The sequence below is a fragment of the Polypterus senegalus genome, chromosome 3 (genome assembly GCF_016835505.1).
Source record: "Polypterus senegalus isolate Bchr_013 chromosome 3, ASM1683550v1, whole genome shotgun sequence".
NCBI classification, from domain to species: domain Eukaryota; kingdom Metazoa; phylum Chordata; class Cladistia; order Polypteriformes; family Polypteridae; genus Polypterus; species Polypterus senegalus.
In genome coordinates this window covers 205799511-205817564 of record NC_053156.1, presented here as the reverse complement: position 1 = coordinate 205817564, position 18054 = coordinate 205799511, and the positions used below count along the sequence as shown (strand labels likewise).

General features: G+C 38.1%; 1 protein-coding gene across 3 annotated transcripts in view; it reads left to right on the top strand.

Moving 5' to 3' along the window:
• The window catches only part of zgc:174356 (uncharacterized protein LOC100137120 homolog), a 240705-nt gene that overhangs the window by 97489 nt on the left and 125162 nt on the right, over nt 1-18054 (top strand). For all 3 annotated transcript variants that reach the window (XM_039748386.1, XM_039748385.1, XM_039748387.1), the window contains one exon: nt 12501-12639. In XM_039748386.1, the coding sequence (XP_039604320.1) occupies nt 12501-12639 (139 nt within the window). The remainder of the gene's footprint in view (nt 1-12500; nt 12640-18054) is intronic.

The window sequence follows — 18054 nt, the reverse complement described above, 5'->3', positions numbered from 1 at the left end:
AGTAGCAGAAACTGGATATTTCTGTTTAAGAGGAGGTTTTGTGTCATTCTTTTAAGTACTGTTACTAAATGTTAGTACAGAGTTCATTGTATATTGCAGATGGAAACTGACTTGACTTAAATGATCAAAAATGTCATGCAAATTGTGTTGATCCCAATGGACAAAATACTGTGTGAAAATCCTGTAGTCAGTTTTAATTTTCTAGGAATCTCCTGTGCTTGATTTAATAAATGGGAAATTCTTTTGCAGGGAAACCAACCTGTGTTTTTCTAAATATGCTGACAGTTCCATTAGAACTTCTAAATAAGAATTGCTGCAATTTATTTAAATTATCTGAAATGGTTTTACACTTCTGCTTTCCATTTTTGGTTGTTTGGGGAATTATGTTATGATTTGAGTTCTGTTAAAGAAAGGGAGGCCCCAAATTGAGCAAAAGTATTGGCTTAAAAGGCTTAATCCACCAAATTCCATAGAAAAAGTCAAAGTGAAAAATACAGTCAACAAAATAAGGCTGATGGGGGCATGCACAGAGTTAGTGGCAAATTCATTATATCCTACTGTTTGTGAAAGATGGATGCTTAGGTTCAAGAGAACTCTGTCAGTGACATTGCTCCTAGGTCTGGATACCCATATAGCTGAATAGATGTGCATTCGACCCTGGCACCAAGAGCACACCCAGCCTTACGATGTGTGAGGTGAGGGGAGGACAGTCAAAGAAATAAGATGACCATCTTATTTTCTTATCTTTTTTACTTCACCCAAATAATCAAAGGTGGAAGGCACAGTGGAACTCAGCATTCTGTTTTGATTTACAGATGGGAGGGCCAGACCATAAAAACCTCCGTAACAAACTTCAACACATATTTAAAATATAAAGCTGAAAAATAAACAGCAAACAGGAGCAAGACAAAAATGTTAACAATTAAAGCATGAAAGGAAAAGAATAAAAGGCAATACCGAGTAAAGAAAACTCAAAACTTATTAAAGCCCAAAAACGTAATTGCAATAGATATGACAAAGTTAAAAATAACAGTCAAAAGGCCAAAGGAAATCGTAACACAATTTTCAATTGTATGAGAATCTTAAGAGTTCACAAGCTGGGGAACAAAGCCAAGGAAGCACCAACCAAAATAAGCTAAAGATGAATACCTGAAAATGGAACTAAAACAATGCAGAAAGTATGTGCTTAGGAATTACTATAGCAAGCATGGGCTGAAGGCAATGCCATAACCATAAGATGTGGTAAAGACAGGTTTTTAAATATCCCTCATGATAATGTTGATTTAACTGTCACAACTCCTACAGAAAATGTTATAATATATATAACCAAATATATATCCAATACGATTCAGAGTCCTGCCACGTGTAAAAGTTCGCTGATGACACTGCTATTGTGGGCTGCATCAGGAGTGGGCAGGAGGAGGAGTATAGGAAGCTAATCAAAGACTTTGTTAAATGGTGCGACTCAAACCACTTACACCTGAACACCAGCAATACCAAAGAACGGGTGGTCTATTTTAGGAGGCCCAGGTCCCTCATGGACCCTGTGATCATCAGAGGAGACTGTGTGCAGAGGGTACAGACCTATAAATACCTGGGAGTGCAGCTGGATCATAAATTGGACTGGACTGCCAATACTGATGCTCTGTGTAAGAAAGGTCATAGCCGACTATATTTCCTTAGAAGGTTGGCGTCCTTCAACATCTGCAATAAGATGCTGCAGATGTTCTACCAGACGGTTGTGGCGAGTGCCCTCTTCAACGCAGTGGTGTGCTGGGGAGGCAGCATAAAGAAGAAGGACGCCTCACACCTGGACAAACTTGTGAGGAAAGCAGGATTTGTTGTAGGAATGAAGCTGGACAGTTTAACATCTGTGGCAGAGCAACGGGCGCTGAGCAAGCTCCTGTCAATCATGGAGTATCCACTGCATCCACTGAACAGTGTCATCTCCAGGCAGAGGAGCAGCTTCAGCGACAGACTTTTGTCACTGTCCTGCTCCACTGACAGACTGAGGAGATCGTTCCTTCCCCACACTATGCGACTCTTCAATTTCACCCAGGGGGGTAAACGCTAACATTATTCAAATTTATTGTCTGTTTTTACCTGCATTTTTATTACTCTTTAATTTAATATTTTTTTTGTATCAGTATACTGCTGCTGGACTATGTGAATTTCCCCTTGGGATTAATAAAGTATCTATCTATCTATCTATCTATCTATCTATCTATCTATCTATCTATCTATCTATCTATCTATCTATCTATCTATCTATCTATCTATCTATCTATCTATCTATCTATCTAGAGCCCTCACAACCTAGCTACACAAGAAAATAGGACCATGGTACATCAAAGATAACAGAAAATAAGCAAGATCAAAAAATGGAAAAAGTGGGGATAAGGGGTAGGTCCCAAATCAAAACCTGACAGAACCACTCCTCCTGAGTGGTGCATTTTAGACATTTATATGGAATATATAACAAAATACTAATAAAATCTTATAGGGCAGAACTAAAAACACAGTTTTAAACTTAGTGTCTTCCTCTCCTAAGGATAATGTACAAAGCACATGTACACTTTTTCCTAGAGGAAGAGCAAGGAGTACTACAATGCTTCCTCTCAGAGTTTTGGCTGGATAATCAGGAAAGCCTGAGCATTGAGGCAAGAATGGAGACTGGAATGCCCCGACCTGGAGGCGAGGCACTGTATTGAAAAAGCCCACTACAAGCATGGCCTTGGATTCAGAATGCTCACCACAGGGGCCTAGAGCAGGACCATTTGGCAATTGGACAGGGTTTGGACCTCTCAAATCTCATGCTGGCCATAGACATTAACATGTAGCTTTTATCAGATGTTTATGGCATGCCCACACAAACTTCTGGAATGCCCCGGCCGTGTTATCTTGTTGCTCTGAAACAGATCCTGCAGGGGGCTCTAGCACTCTCCTGGATGAAATCACTTCTACTGCTGACTGACATGCAACTCTTGAACAAACTCCAGCATGGTCATCTGAAACATTTGGTTGGCTGGAATGCCATCTGACAGTGGTTCATGAACTACAGGTACATTCTCCATCAAGGATACATCGACCACTTATACATCCCTATGGCTGGGACACCTGGTTCTTGGGATATCCCTTTTGAACTGGAGCTCTGGGAGCATTAACATATCAATTTCTGAGACTTTATGAACAATTGTGGGTTTTGATGCCTCCCTGAAATGGAATTACTCAGAGTGTTCTTTATTACTTGATTGTATTAATCTTAAACTAAATTTTTGGAATTCTATGATTCTCAGTAGTGTCAAAGAATTAAGGATCTCCTGCATCTGTGTAATATCATTATAGAGCAGCATAACATCAGGAACTGAGTTTTTTCACCTTTACTAATGAGGGCTATACCTTCCGAATACCTTCAGAGCAGCTGTCTAAGTACTTGTCAATTAAAACTAAATCCAGCTCTTCCAATTGTTTACCCTTTCTAAAGCTGACACAGTTTTGTGAACTTATTAACTGTGGCATTTTGTTATGATTTACTCAAATGTGAGGACCAGCACCATAAATCCCTCTTTATATCTGATTTAGAATAAATATTTAAATACTATTTACTGGGCAAAAAAGCAGACAAAGTCTATTGAATAGTAAACAAAGAAAACAAGTAACAACTAAATCCAGGTGACAAAGAAAGCAGAAAAGCAAAACTATAAAACTAAAAAATAATAAATTAAGAATCTACTAAAGGTACATCATAAGTGCATTCTAAAGACAGAGATAAAAATCAAAAAGCTTGAAAAAAACCTATAAAAACAATATTCAATTATATCAAAATCCCAAGAGTTCTTAAACTGGAGCACAAAGTCAAAGGCGCAACAATAACAATAGCAAGCCAAAGTCACAAACCTTAAAAAGAAAAAAAAATGCAAAAGGTAGACCTGCTGAAAATAACTATAGCAAAGAGTGAATAAAGACAATGCCACAGCAAAAAGTTATGTCAAAGTTTCTTAAATCTCCATCAGTTGATTACGCTACTTATCACTATAGCACCTGAGAGGAAATGCACCGACTATAGGTATTTCATCTTAATGATTAAGCTAAGTAAAGAAGTAGGGAGAAGGGTTGAACAATAAGCATAAGCCAAGCATGACCAAAAAGTGAATAAATATGGGGTTAGGGGCAGGGCCAAAATTAAATCCTGTCATAATTGTGATTACCCTAAAGTATTGCAGCCTTTTTTATTAAAATTACTATTACTTAATATTACTTGTATAATAATGACTGTACAGTATGTCCACTGGTCTTTAGGTAAAATTAATCAAGTTTGCTGATGACATCACAATTATTGGACTATTTACTAAGGGTAATGAAACAGCATACAGAAAAGAGGGGACTCAACTTTTGTCTTGGTCTTCTACATATAACCAATTACTCAATACCACCATGACAATGGAAATGGTAACTGACTTTTGTAAACAGAAATTACAATCCCTCCCACTAGATTAATAATTTTACAGTCAGTATTGTGGAATCCTATATATTTTTGGACACAACTATCAGAAGAACTATCAGCATTAACACCACTTTCATCAGTAAGAAGGCTGCTTTTACCGTAACAAAAAAAATATATTTCTCAGCCCATCCTAGTACAGTTCTGCACAGATATAATTGAAAGTGTGATCACATTTTCCATTGTTGTCTGGATTGGTATAGCAACAGTCCATTCCAAAAATAAATAACAGTGTATTATTAGATCTGCAAAGAAAATAATTGTCTTTGTTCTTCCATCTATTGCAGACTTGTGTGGATCTAGTGTCATAAACCATGCCAAAAGGATCACCACAGACCCATCTCAACCAGCTCATCACTTGTTCCATAAACTTACCTTGTTAGATTCTCTGTGTCAATTAAAACTAAAACTAATAAACACCTAAACTTGTGTTTCCCACAGCCATAACCCTCACAAACTAGTAATTTAACCTTTCTCCTTCACTTATTTGTGTTTTTTCTTATACTGGGTGAGTGGGAGGTGCGTGTGTATGTACAGTGTATCTAAATGTGTGTGCATGTGCATACACGCTGTACACAAGCATGCTTTCTTTTGCACATCTCCTATTCTGCAACTGTTTGTAGTCTATGTTGTTTGATATATGTTATTTGTATGTGATATGTTAGTGTTATCTGCGGTGGTCTGGCGTTCTGCCCGGGGTTTGTTTCCTGCCTTGTGCCCTGTGTTGGCTGGGATTGGCTCCAGCAGACCCCCGTGACCCTGTAGTTAGGATATAGCGGGTTGGATAATGGATGGATGGATGTCAATGTAATAAGCAGCTCCAAAGCTAACAAATTAAATTCCTGTACATTTCCAAGGTTTCTGCATCACCTACATGTTTTGGTAGTTTGTTCCACTTTCCCACAACTCTTTGCATAAAGAAGTGCTTCCTGGCTTCAGTCCTAAATGCACTTCCCCTTAGTTTCCACTGGTGTCCTTGAATACGTGATTCACCCTTAAGATGAAAGAATTCTGCTGAATCAACTTTATCAATGACTTTGAGGATTTTGATGACCTGGATTAGGTCCACACACAGTCTCCTCTGCTCAGAACTAAACAGGTTTAATTCTCTGAGTCTGTCAAATAGGGCAAGTCCTTAAGACCTGGAATGAACCTCGTTACTCTTTTCTGCACAGCTCCAAGTGTTTTTATATGTATTTTATAGCATGGTGACTAGAACTGCATGCATTTCTTCAGAGAAAAGGCGGTAGGACTGTTCCTTTTTTATTCTTTTGGAGGCTGTTAAATTTACTGTTACCTCCACTCCTCATCTGCCTTTTGTCACTGCAGTGACATTTCACCATTTGTTGCTTCAGTAATTAGGAATCATAACATGCCCTGACTGGGATTATGGAAACAGTGATGGGTCACAATGTCACGTTTAGTAATTGTGGAGAACTTATTCATCTTGAGCACAAAACATTACTGAGGGTAATGTTTAAAAAATGGAGCTATTGGGGGGAATAAGGTAAAAATAGTTTATCTATGCCCTCCTAAAACTTCACATAAACAGGAAACCTGAGTTTTACCTGTACCTGTAAGTAGTTGTTTAAGATCACTAGTTTCCTAGATCACTTCTGATCCCAGAAATGATACAGGAACCATCACTGGAAATAGTTCATGGTTCAAATGGCCCTTTAGATCATCAGCTAGGTGAGACTAGCATCAGGTTTAGAGTATAGGCAAGGGCTCAGCTGGCAGGAAGGGGGAGGAAGAGACCAGAGGTTCAGGAAAGATCAGAGAGATGAAAAGAACATTATTTGTGTTGTTTGGTACAAGTACTTTAGGAATGTGACATTTGAGACTGAGTTAACCTGTACATGTTGGGGCAAAAGAGCAGAAGATTGTGCTTTCATGTGTATAAGTGTTACTTTCTGTTCTCTCTGAATCTCTGAATGTAAACCCTCCCTATTTGTATATAATAAATAAAACTACAATTCCCATGCAACCCTACAGGTGTGTGGATAGATGATCCACCAGAGGGATACTGCCACCTATGGTTTTGGGGGAACAAATAGCCCCAGGAGACAGTCTTTTGCCAACTGTCCCTTATAATGGCTTTCTGGCCTGGTAAGGACCTATTTATCCCAAACACTATGCAAATCAACCTGTGTCCTCCATGGCACTGCCCCTCCCCAAGCTGTTGAAGTTGCCAGTCCTGCAAGGGTTCAGTCAATTTCACAAAGCACTGTGGTCTTTAGTGTTTACACCAACTGTTCACACTAGAGAAAAGAGCCAGTTGGCATACTGCAGTAATCATAAACAGTTGTCCCTGTGTTTTCATGGGCCCCTCAAGAAGGGTTTGGTGCGAGAATGATATTTGTAATCGATAAAGGCAGCACATTCACACATCCTTCCTTCTGACATTCATAACACTGTAGACCCAATGGTAAATATTTTTTTCTATGCTTTTTAAAGCATGGAGGGATCTTACTACAGCTTTATAAGGCTGCACTTGTAACTTCTCTTCCTTGGACTCACTACCTCCCACTTGACTGCCATTGGTTATTAATCTAATGGAGACTGGAGCCCCTTGGTGGGAATCAATTTTTAGGTTGGTTCCCCACTTTACACTGGACTATATGGGCAGTCTGAGATCCCTTATTGGTAAAAGAGGAGCTCTTCTTTGTCTGTATTGCCTTGGCACAAGCCTGAGGCTGTATTATGTCTTTTTTAGGATGTTACAACTACTTGATTGAAAAAAAGGTCAGATAATAAAACTTTGTGATCAATTAAAGTTCAAAAAAATACTTTCCAATTGTGAAACTGCTTGAAATGAAAATCTGCAGCTATGGGGGAACAAAGACTAAACTTTAGGATGACAGGTGCAGTATACTGTTTGACATAAGAGAACTGGCTGTGCAGATGCTACATTGTCTGCTGACTGTCTGGCACTCCTTCCCAGCAGCAGAACGGTGCCATATTTCTAGGTTTTCATGTTGTAGTAAACCCACAAGCCCATAAAAAAGCTATAATAGTATTTTTACATACCCAAGGGTGTCTTCTTTCAAGTAAATCATGTTTCCATGTTGTCTGCTCTCTTTCATTAGTAAAGTATGCAATCTGTACACATATATGCCAAGATGAAGTGTATCACAGCTGAGTGAATCTGCTTTTATCAAAGATCCCACCAATGCCAAGCCATATACAGTGAAAGACTCATTACAATTGAACAGCCGAGTTTCCAGTGATGTATAGTTGTCTATAAGTAGTCATTTGTACTACATGTGAATGCATAAACGCAGGACATAAATTATATATGCAACAGCTAATCTTTACACATCTCTATGCACAAGCCTATGTGAGAATTCATGCAGATTATTTGTTTCATGATGTCAACAGATTTGTTCTAGAGAAAATGTCTTCTTCTTCTTGAAAAAAAAAGATAATATATGGTTGAATGCTAGTCTGCTGCTGTTCTCCCTATGTTAGTTTTCTAAGTAATGCTCTTCCAGTTTCAGCTTCCATGCTGTATCTGCTTCACGTGAGGAACTCCCTACCTTTTGATTGACTATTACGTGCCATGCGAATTTTAACAAGGGACCGCTGTAAATGCTGTGCCATGTCGCTGCTCGCAGTTTCACCTCGGGATCCTGACATCCTTGCAACCTTGACTGAATGTCACTGAAACACAGAGCATGAATTTTCACAGAGGATCTGTCATTGATCAAATGTTACTGAATCACATCATGTTGCTACTTGCAGTTTCACGTGGAGAACTCCCTTCCCCTCCCCACTTCAATTGAATGTCACTGTTCTACTTGCATGGCAAAAATGTGTTTAGGTTGATTGGACCCTGAGTAAATAGTTTAGGTAAATGGGTGCACTGTCTAGAGCTGTTCCCTGCCATGTGCCCAGGGCTGCTTGGAAAGGCATTGCCCCAGCCCTGGAAGAAGTTGAAATGAAAATGTATCTATGTATCAATCAATCAATCAACATTTATTTATATAGCACATATTCATACAAAAAAATGTAGCTCAAAGTGCTTTACAAAAGGAATAGAAAAATAGAAGACACAATAAAAAATAAACATAAGTCAACATTAATTAACATAGAATGGGCAGGGTGGACAGAAAAAACAAAAAAAAACTCCAAAGGCTGGAGAAAAAAATAAAATCTGTAGGGGTTCCAGACCAAGAGACCGCCCAGTCCCCTCTGGGCAATCTACCTAACATAAGTCAAACAGTCCTCTTTGTATTTAGGGTTTTCATGGAAGGACCTGATGATGATGGTCACATAGACTTCTGGCTTTCAGTCCATCAATGTTGGAGCATCATGATGCTTTGAGTAGGTTGGTGGTGGCAAACCGGAAAAAGAAACAGAAGAGAGAGTAGGGGTCAGTATGGATTTTGGAGCCACTGTGAATAGTTATTATGATGAATTGAACATACAGAGTATCAGTATTAAGTTAAAGTGAAGTTATGACAAGGCCATGTTAAAGTAATGTGTTTTCAGCAGTGTTTTAAAGTGCTCTACTGTATTTGCCTGGCGAATTCCTATTGGCAGGCTATTCCAGATTTTAGGTGCATAACAGCAGAAGGCCGCCTCACCACTTCTTTTAAGTTTAGCTTTTGGAATTATAAGGAGACACTCATTTGACGATCTAAGGTTATGATTTGGAATATAATGTGTCAGGCATTCCGATATATAAGATGGAGAGAGATTATTTAAGGCTTTATAAACCATAAGCAGTATTTTAAAGTCAATCCTGAATGACACAGGCAGTACTTAGATTATCGCAGATGTGAAATTTAAGATTTAATGAACAACAAAATTAAAAAATAAAAATAAATAAATAAAAATCTAAACTTCTGTGGGTCAAATCACTGGAAGGTTTCTGTTTGTCTAATAGTAAGCAGAAAATGTGTCAAGGACTGGCATGAAAAATAATTTTGAAAGTAAAGGTTTGGATGAATAAATAATTAAATGTACATAGTTATAGATTGTGAAATGGTTAAACACAAGAGACTGAAGTATGTTGCACATAAAGAAACAAACTGCAAATGCAGTGATGTCTTTTTCAGATGTTTATTTTTCTTTTGTCGACTAATTCCAAGATAGACAAGGAGCCAGTTTTCAGGATTGGAGAGAGGTAAAGGTGGATTCAGGAGGCCAGAGGGAGGAAGAGAAAAGGCATTAAGTGACAGAACCAGCCCATGGCTTGGAGTAGAATTACTACAAAGTACTTGACAATCCTGAAGTTTTTTTTTCCTCTACGAAATAAAACTGCAACTGCAATATTTATTTTGAGAGATTTTTAAGGTGCAAGAGATTACATATTTCCAAAAGGGGAACATCTTATGCCAAACAGTATAACTTTGTAATACTCTGGGATATTAAATCTTAACTTCATACAGTGATAACTGACAGATTGGGACACAAAAGACAATTGATTCCAAATTTGTGCATCATAAAATGTCTTTTGGAGAGAAAGTCCTAAACTGCCTATTTTTTCTCGTTTTATTTCATTAATATTGGTGTTAAAAAAGGTTTTTATTCATATAAAGGGTTTCTTTTGATTTTTTTAACTTTTGGTATTATGCTCAGTACTCTTCAGTCATTTGGTGGTTCTTTATTGCCTAAGCACAATAATAGATATTCATTTTTGGGTATGTAATTTAGGTGCACTAATTCCCTCTGACATAAGGAGTGAAGTCATAATTGCATTTTTGCTCCCTGCATGGCTAGCTAATCTTTCCTTCACATGTTTGAAGGTCGGTGTCTTTGCCAAATAAAGCATTAAACAGTTTAGTTTACTTATTACATTAAACTAGAGTAAAATAAACCAAAGGGAAGTCATATGGACCTGAATTCCATTCTTCATGGTCTAACTTAAGATTTTAAACCCACCCATCCATCCATTATCCAACCCACTATATCCTAACTACAGGGTCTGCTGGAGCCAATCCCAGCCAACACAGGGCACAAGGCAGGAAACAAATCCCGGGCAGGGCACCAGCCCACCGGAGAGCTTTTAAACCAACTGCTCAAAGCAATAACTTACTATTGGGACACTGTTTAGGTGTAGAGCACAGTTACCTATACCAGAATAATGTAAGACATTATTGAATGCACGAGTATTTATAATTCTTGGACATCCTATGGTATTTTGGTAAATTAATATATAACTGTTAGTTAAGAGTATTTTTTTATTATATCAGTCTGTCTTGAGCAAATAATTCTGCTAATCTTGCTTAATTCCAGAGTATGATCTTTGTACTGAAGAGTCTACACTTTAGCGTAGAGTAAAATTTTGTTAGTGTAAAAAATGTTTCTCTTTCAACCCCAAAATCATCCCCATAAGCACTGAAGCTACAGCAGTCTGTTACTAAAAATGCTTGGCTGTGTGACATGCCCATGTAATAGATGACATAAGAAGATTCTACAGAGCAGCAGTGTATTGAATAGAGATAAAAAAAGAAGATGGACTGTAAAAAATAGCTAGCCAAGGTGAAAATTTTTGTAAGCCTAGATATGCAACAAAAATTATAAGTAAAAAATCTCACATTGTGAGATGTCAGAAACCAAAAACAGTGAATAGAGCCAAAGAAGAACATTAGATGGTAGATTTGACCAGTGAATGTTCTGTGCTGCTAGCTTATGGGCTGTCACACTAATGATGTCACTCAGTGTGATTTATGGGAGATCTATGAGTATGTCCCTAACAATGGATGCTCAAGATAGAAGCAGCCATAATGAAAACAAAATGGTGAAATGAGGGAATATATTTAATTTCAAACACTATTAAAATTGCATCACCTTCAAAAAAATTGATGACCAGATTCCTTGACCTTTAAAACACCAAAACTGAAGTTTCAAGTATTTCTAGAGGCCAAGGAGAAACTGTAAAAATGAGCAGATCATGGCAGTCTCTCTCCTTTGCTAACTTGCTGTGCCTCACAACATGTGAGCTGATAGCACAACCCACAGAGAGAGGAGCCCAGTGGGAGCTGTCCCAGTAGTCCAAATGGCTAGTCTATCCCAATTCGATCTGCCTACGAGTATTAGTGGGCAAATTAAAATCTTTTGGTATGTGCAAAAATATCTTTTATAATTCAGTCACTAAAGTCAATGCCTCTGTGTATCTGAAGTGAAACTTTTTAGGTTGTTTCCTCTAGCTGTCCTTTTATATTAGCTTGATGCCACCAAATCTTCTTCAGTCAATGCTAAAGGCCTACTTTGAAGTTGTTGTTTATGTTGCCCCCCTGTACATGTTATGCCTTCAGCTTATAAAGGCCAACGTCTGGTTGAAAATATCACAAACATGACAACACTTGCCATAAAGAATGAAATAATATTATAATTGAAATTTCTGAGCTACAGTAAAAGAAAGGTGTGAAATATTTCAAGCAAGTAGAACCAGCAAGCTTGCTTATTGCTTCAGAAGATGGCCATCAGCCTTGCTTGTAAGAAGCAAAAGTGTTATAACATTTTCAACGACTTAAGGTTAAATTTTCTGCTATAAATTGGCCCATCAGGAAATGTGGAGGTGACAGTGATTAATGTCCATGGTAGCCAGTAAGATGGCACGTACTTGATGATCAGGTCACTGCACTGCACAACAATCCAGTTACAGGCTGACTGCACTCTGTTTCATATTCAAAACATGTTGGTGGCACAGTGGTGTAGTGTTTAGTGCTCTTACCTCCTAGCTCCAGGAGACCATCTGTATGGACTTTTCACATACTCCCCATTTCTTAATTTTTACATGTAGTCCAGATTCCTTTCACAGCCTGTAGATGTCAGGATCTCTGTGTGTGAGTGTGAATGATTACTTTTGTTGTGGCCATTGTAGTGACTAAATGTTTTTCTCTGCATCTTGCTATTTCTATAATTAAGTTGTTTTGTTTTAATTCAAAGGACAAGCTGATATTCATTACTTATGGATGAAATATAACTTATATTTCATATTAGTTGATATATAATTTAAAATTAAAAAAAAAATATTTTTTTCTTGCAGGGCTTCTGTTTGTTTGGACTATTCCCAATCCTTCTTCACTTTTTTGGAGAGATGACACTTGCCAAAGTGGGTACCATCATGAGAGCGGCATCTTTAATTTTAATGGCCTTTTCCAATAACACTTGGATGGTATTTCTAGGTAACATCATAATAAATTAAAATAAAATATATTATTTTTTATTTTATATATATCTTCTTCAAGATCTTTATGAAATGCATCTTCAGTCAAAAAAAAAAAAATTACTAGCTTTAACAACTATAAGGGCTGCAGGGCTCACTCCTCAAAAGGAAAAGGATAACTGTGTAAGAAAAATTCACACAGGTGACAAGAGGGTTCCTGCAAGTGCTAAAGTTCTAGTTTAGATAAATGGGGACCCAGGAACTCCAAAGTAAAAGAAAGGCCTTGGAGCTGGTTTAATGTTAAAAGAAATTGTGTTAACTGACTGGTGATAGCAGCATTGGTTTTCTATAGAAAGTCATGAAGTGACCCTCAGGTAAGGGCTTAGTTGGCAGGTAGTGCAACAAAAGTTGTGAATGGTGATTGGGAGCAGAGTAAGCACGTAATTTTGGTTTTGTGAAGACAGACTGAGTGAAACATCTAAGATTTGTTTTTTGCTTTTTAAAAAAAATATGCAATAGCTTCTGCTAATAATCACATCCTTGTCTGTTTCCATGCTTTGTTTTTATAAGCCATAATTTTTGATGCAGTGTATCTATACTTTTTGGCAATCTTTGTTCTAGGTAAGGGTGGTACACCACAGTGGAATCAACAGAATTACCTATAGATATTTTAAAATGTGCTAGATCTTCATAGAAATAACTCAAGTGAGATTATTTTTGTGCCCACAAAATCATTAATAAAAATGACACAGCAATATCTTAAATCTAATTCCAAGAATGCAAATTGGTTTGGAATTAATTTTTCCAAAGCCTGAAGAATTGAAAAGTGTAATAGTGAAGAAACAATTGGATTTAGAACAGACAGAAAGATTTTTCAATAGTAATGTAAAAGAGTGCACTGCATATTAAAGCCTGCATTCATCTGTTTTAGTGACACTGCTTCTTAATATTGTGTCAGCACCATTTAAATCATGATGACTAACGGTTATTTTATAATTCTTCTAATTTCACAGCTAGCATACTGACATTTTAATTAAACAATTATACTATGTATAATATTTTAACACTTTTCAATAACTAGAATGAAGTGAATTCTATCCTCATACACTTTTACCTCAAAAGGAGTCAGTTACTGTTTAATGTAATCTCTGTTTTGCTTAAAATTATGTTTTCTATAATGATAAAATAATGACAATTTGCATTAATATCAAGCAATATTGTAACGGCCGACCCCTTACCCGGCCGGCAGCTACACCTCCAAGACCTGTGGCCTGGATTAATTGCTGAGGTTAAATCTAATCAAGCCGTACCTTTAACAAATTAAACCTTTCCCCCACAATCGATGGTGTAAATAAGCACAAAAGAAAAGCAGATATGTAAACTTAAACTGATAAATTGTATTAAATGAAACAGAAAAGCTAAATAAATTATAAATATCCCTTGACCAAAGCAACACCGTGACACATCCCTATATGAATATAACAACCCCTAACATATAACAACCAACACAAATACCAAAAAAGAATGAATGAAGCACGGAAATGAACGGTCGTGAACTTGAGTCCGAGTAACAATTGTCCTGAATGCAGATGACTGGTTAACCGATATATGGAGTGTTTGTAATTCCCAGAACAAAATGGAACAGCTTCACCATGTATCCTCGGCGATGGTGGAAAATGATCCGACCCCAGGGTCTCTCGTGATGAGTGTGTTGGAGTGAGTCCTGATCAGAGTAAAATTTGAAACCAGTGCCTGTATTTATCAAGCATCTCAGAGATGGAAAACGGTAAATGGCACAAAAATCTGTGATACAAATTTGGTCCTACTCTTAGAATTAGTAGTAATAGCATTTTTTCAGTCTTCCTAATTTAGGAAACTACTCCTAACCAGGATTTAGGAGAGCTTGTCAGTTGCCCTAACTCGCTAAAAGCTGCCAGGACATAGCAGTCAGGCACATTTTGGGAAAGGCAGAATGTTTTGGAAATGATCAACAACAATGTTAAAAAAAAAAAAGATATTGAACTTGTAAAAAGATGTCGATTTGACAAAGATAGCAAATCTTGTACATCTTGTGATCGCTCTGTCTATGTGAAGAAGCCATGTGCTGTAAGCTGAAATGAAAAAGTTGGTAATGTTGCATTAAAGCCAGATGCTTTAACATTATATTAAGTTATATTCAGGCATATCACTGGTTTTCCTGGAGATTTTGGTCTGATTAACACATAAAGATTATTGCTCCAAGTAAGGTTGGACACACATATACGAAATGCAAGCCATATCACAGTATCAACACATCGGTGGTCATGGATGCAAACTGTATTGTAGTAGCCAGCATATTAAGAAGATAAGTGAGGCAGGATGGGTGATTGACAGTGAAATGTTACACAGGTACACTGAGCTTTGCATTCCACAAATCCTAAGAATATTTATGTACAAGCATAAGAAGGTTCAAGAAGGTAAGGAAGACTGCCTGGGCATTGGATAAATAGAGCTTTGCAGAAGATCAGAAGAGTATCACAGACATAGACAAACATGTGATGGAAATATTTGTGAACACTGGAAAAGTGAACACAACTTCAGAAACAGTGCAAGAATAACTGTGGCTAGTTTCGGTAACTTATTTTACAAGATATTTCTCTTGGCCTAAACAGTGGGAAGGTGATTCTTTTGGAAGTATGGTTATGCATAATTTACTATTAAAGAAATACACCCAATAATGGGCTTAACCCTCATTCCATTTTGATGCTCGCTATAGTATTATTCTTGACATTGTTGCGAAGTGGCCTAGTTCAACGCATGACTCTAGTGTACTTCTTGAGAATGGCATAAACGTTTTATTTGAAAGTAATCACATTTATTTGATTATAATTATTATTTTTGTGGTGAACCCTTGGTGTTAGTACAGTATGAGAAAACTACAAAGTATCATCATGATTTCCAAGAAAACTGCAAAACACCTTGAAGTATGACATTTTGTGAATCAAGGTGCCATAAAATTGTGATGTTGTTTATTCTCAAATGTGTATCTGAAGGAGATTGAACACTGCAAAGTGGTGGCAGGGGAAAATATAGTTAAGCAGCATAGGATGGTGGTCTGTAGGATGAAGTTGGAGATCCAATAAAGGAAGAGAGGGAGGGCAGAGCCAAGGATCAAATGGCGGAAGTTGAAAAAGGAAGACTGCAAGGTTGAGTTTAGGGAGGAGGTGAGACAGGCACTGGGTGTAAGTGAAGAGTTACCAGACAGTTGGGCAACTACAGCAGATGTAGTAAGGGTGACAGCAAGAAGGGTGCTTGGCATGACAACTGGACAGAGGAAGGAGGAAAAGGAAACCTGGTGGTGGAATGGGTAAGTACAGGTGAGTATACAGAGGAAGAGGATGGCCAAGAAGAAGTAGGATAGTCGGAGAAATGCAGAAAGTAGACAAGAGTACAAGGAGATAAGGCGCAAGGTGAAGAGAGAGGTGGCGAAGGCTAAAGAAAAGGTGTACGATGAGTAATATGAGAGGTTGGAAACTAAAGAGGGAGAAAAGGACCTGTACCGATCGGATAGACAGAGGGACCGAGCTGGGAAAGATGTGCAGTAGGTTAGGGTGATAAAGGATGAGGATGGAAATGTACTCACAAACAAGGAGGGTGTGTTGAGCAGATGGAAAGAGTACTTTGAGAGGCTGGTGAATGAAGAGAATGAGAGAGAGAAGGTTGGATGATGTGGAGATGGTGAATCAGGAAGTGCAATGGATTAGCAAGGAGGAAGTAAGGACAGCTGTGAAGAGAATGAAGAATGGAAAGGCCGTTGGTCCAGAAGACATACCAGTGGAAGCATTGAGGTGTTTAGGAGAGATGGCAGTGGAGTTTTTAACCAGATTGTTTAATGGAATCTTGGAAAGTGAGAGGATGTGCAGAAGAAGTGTACTGGTGATGATATTTAAGAATAAGGTGGACATGCAGAACTGTAGTAACTACACCACAGATGCGATGTTTGCTCTGACAATGTTGATGCAGAAGTATAGAGAAGGCCAGAAGGATTTGCATTGTGTCTTTGTGGACCTGGAGAAAGCAGATGACAGGGTGCCTCAAGAGGAGCTGTGGTATTGTATGATGAAGTCGGGAGTGGCAAAGAAGTACATAAGAGTTGTACAGAATCTGTATAAGAGAAGTGTGACAGTGGTGAAGTCTGCGGTAGGAGTAATGGATGCATTCAGGGTGGAGGTGGGATTACCTCAGGGATTGGCTCTGAGCCCTTTCTTATTTGCAATGTTGATGGACAGGTTGACAGATGAGATTAGACAGGAGTCCTCATGGACTATGACATTGCTTATCTGTAGCGATAGTAGGGAGCAGGTTGAGGAGACCCTGGAGAGGTGGAGATATGCTCAGTAAGAACAAGTAAAAGGGAAGGTGTACAGGACAGTACTGAGACCATCTATGTTACATAGGTTGGAGATGGTGGCACTGGCCAGAAAGCAAGAGACAGAGCTGGAGGTAGCAGAGTTAAAGATGCTAAGATTTGCTCTGGGTATGACGAGGATGAACAAATTTAGACATGAGGACATTAGAGGGTCAGCTCAGGTTGGACGGTTGGGAGACAAAGTCAGAGAGGAGAGATTGTACCTATTTGGACAAGTGCTGAGGAGAGATGCTGAGTATATTGGGCTAAGGATGTTAAGCATAGAGCTGCCAGGAAAAAGGAAAAGAGGAAGGCTTAAGAAGAGGTTTATGAATGTGGTGAGAGAGGACATGCAGTTAGTGGGTGTAACAAAGCAAGATGCAGAAGACAGAAAGATATGAAAAAAGATGATCCGCTGTGGCAACCTCTAACGGGAGCAGCCCAAAGAAGAAAAAGAAGTGTACTCCTACTTCTTTCTGTGAATAGTTCCAAGGTACTTCATAACTACTTGTCATTTCCTACTCTAGGGTAGGATAACTTCTTATCCGAATTAGGCTTTTAGTGCACTTCCTAAGGGTAATTCTGAAATGCTTGATAAATACAGGCACAGGACTCTAGACCTGTAAAGCAGCATCACAAACTACTATGCTAACTTGACACTCTCATGGTATTGCACAATTTGTATTCACACTCTTGTATGTATGTTGTATGTGTTATGAGATTTTCTTCAAGTCTGAAATCTGCTGGCACTACTAGATGGAATTCCAAATGAATGCCACCTAAATTCTAAGACAAAATATTACAAAAGAGGACAATGTCATTCTTGATTTTTTTCTTCTGTTAAAAAAAAACTTAATAATGCAAATAGTATTTCTAAAATAGTTGGTACAGTGGGTAGCACTGACACATATTGGACATTGCAACACTTTGTTTGAATCCCACACATGATTGTTACCCATATGGAGTTTGCACATTTTCCTGATGTCTGGTTTTCCTACTTCATTTTTCCTCACACATCAACCAAGATGAACAGGTTAGATTTGTCCA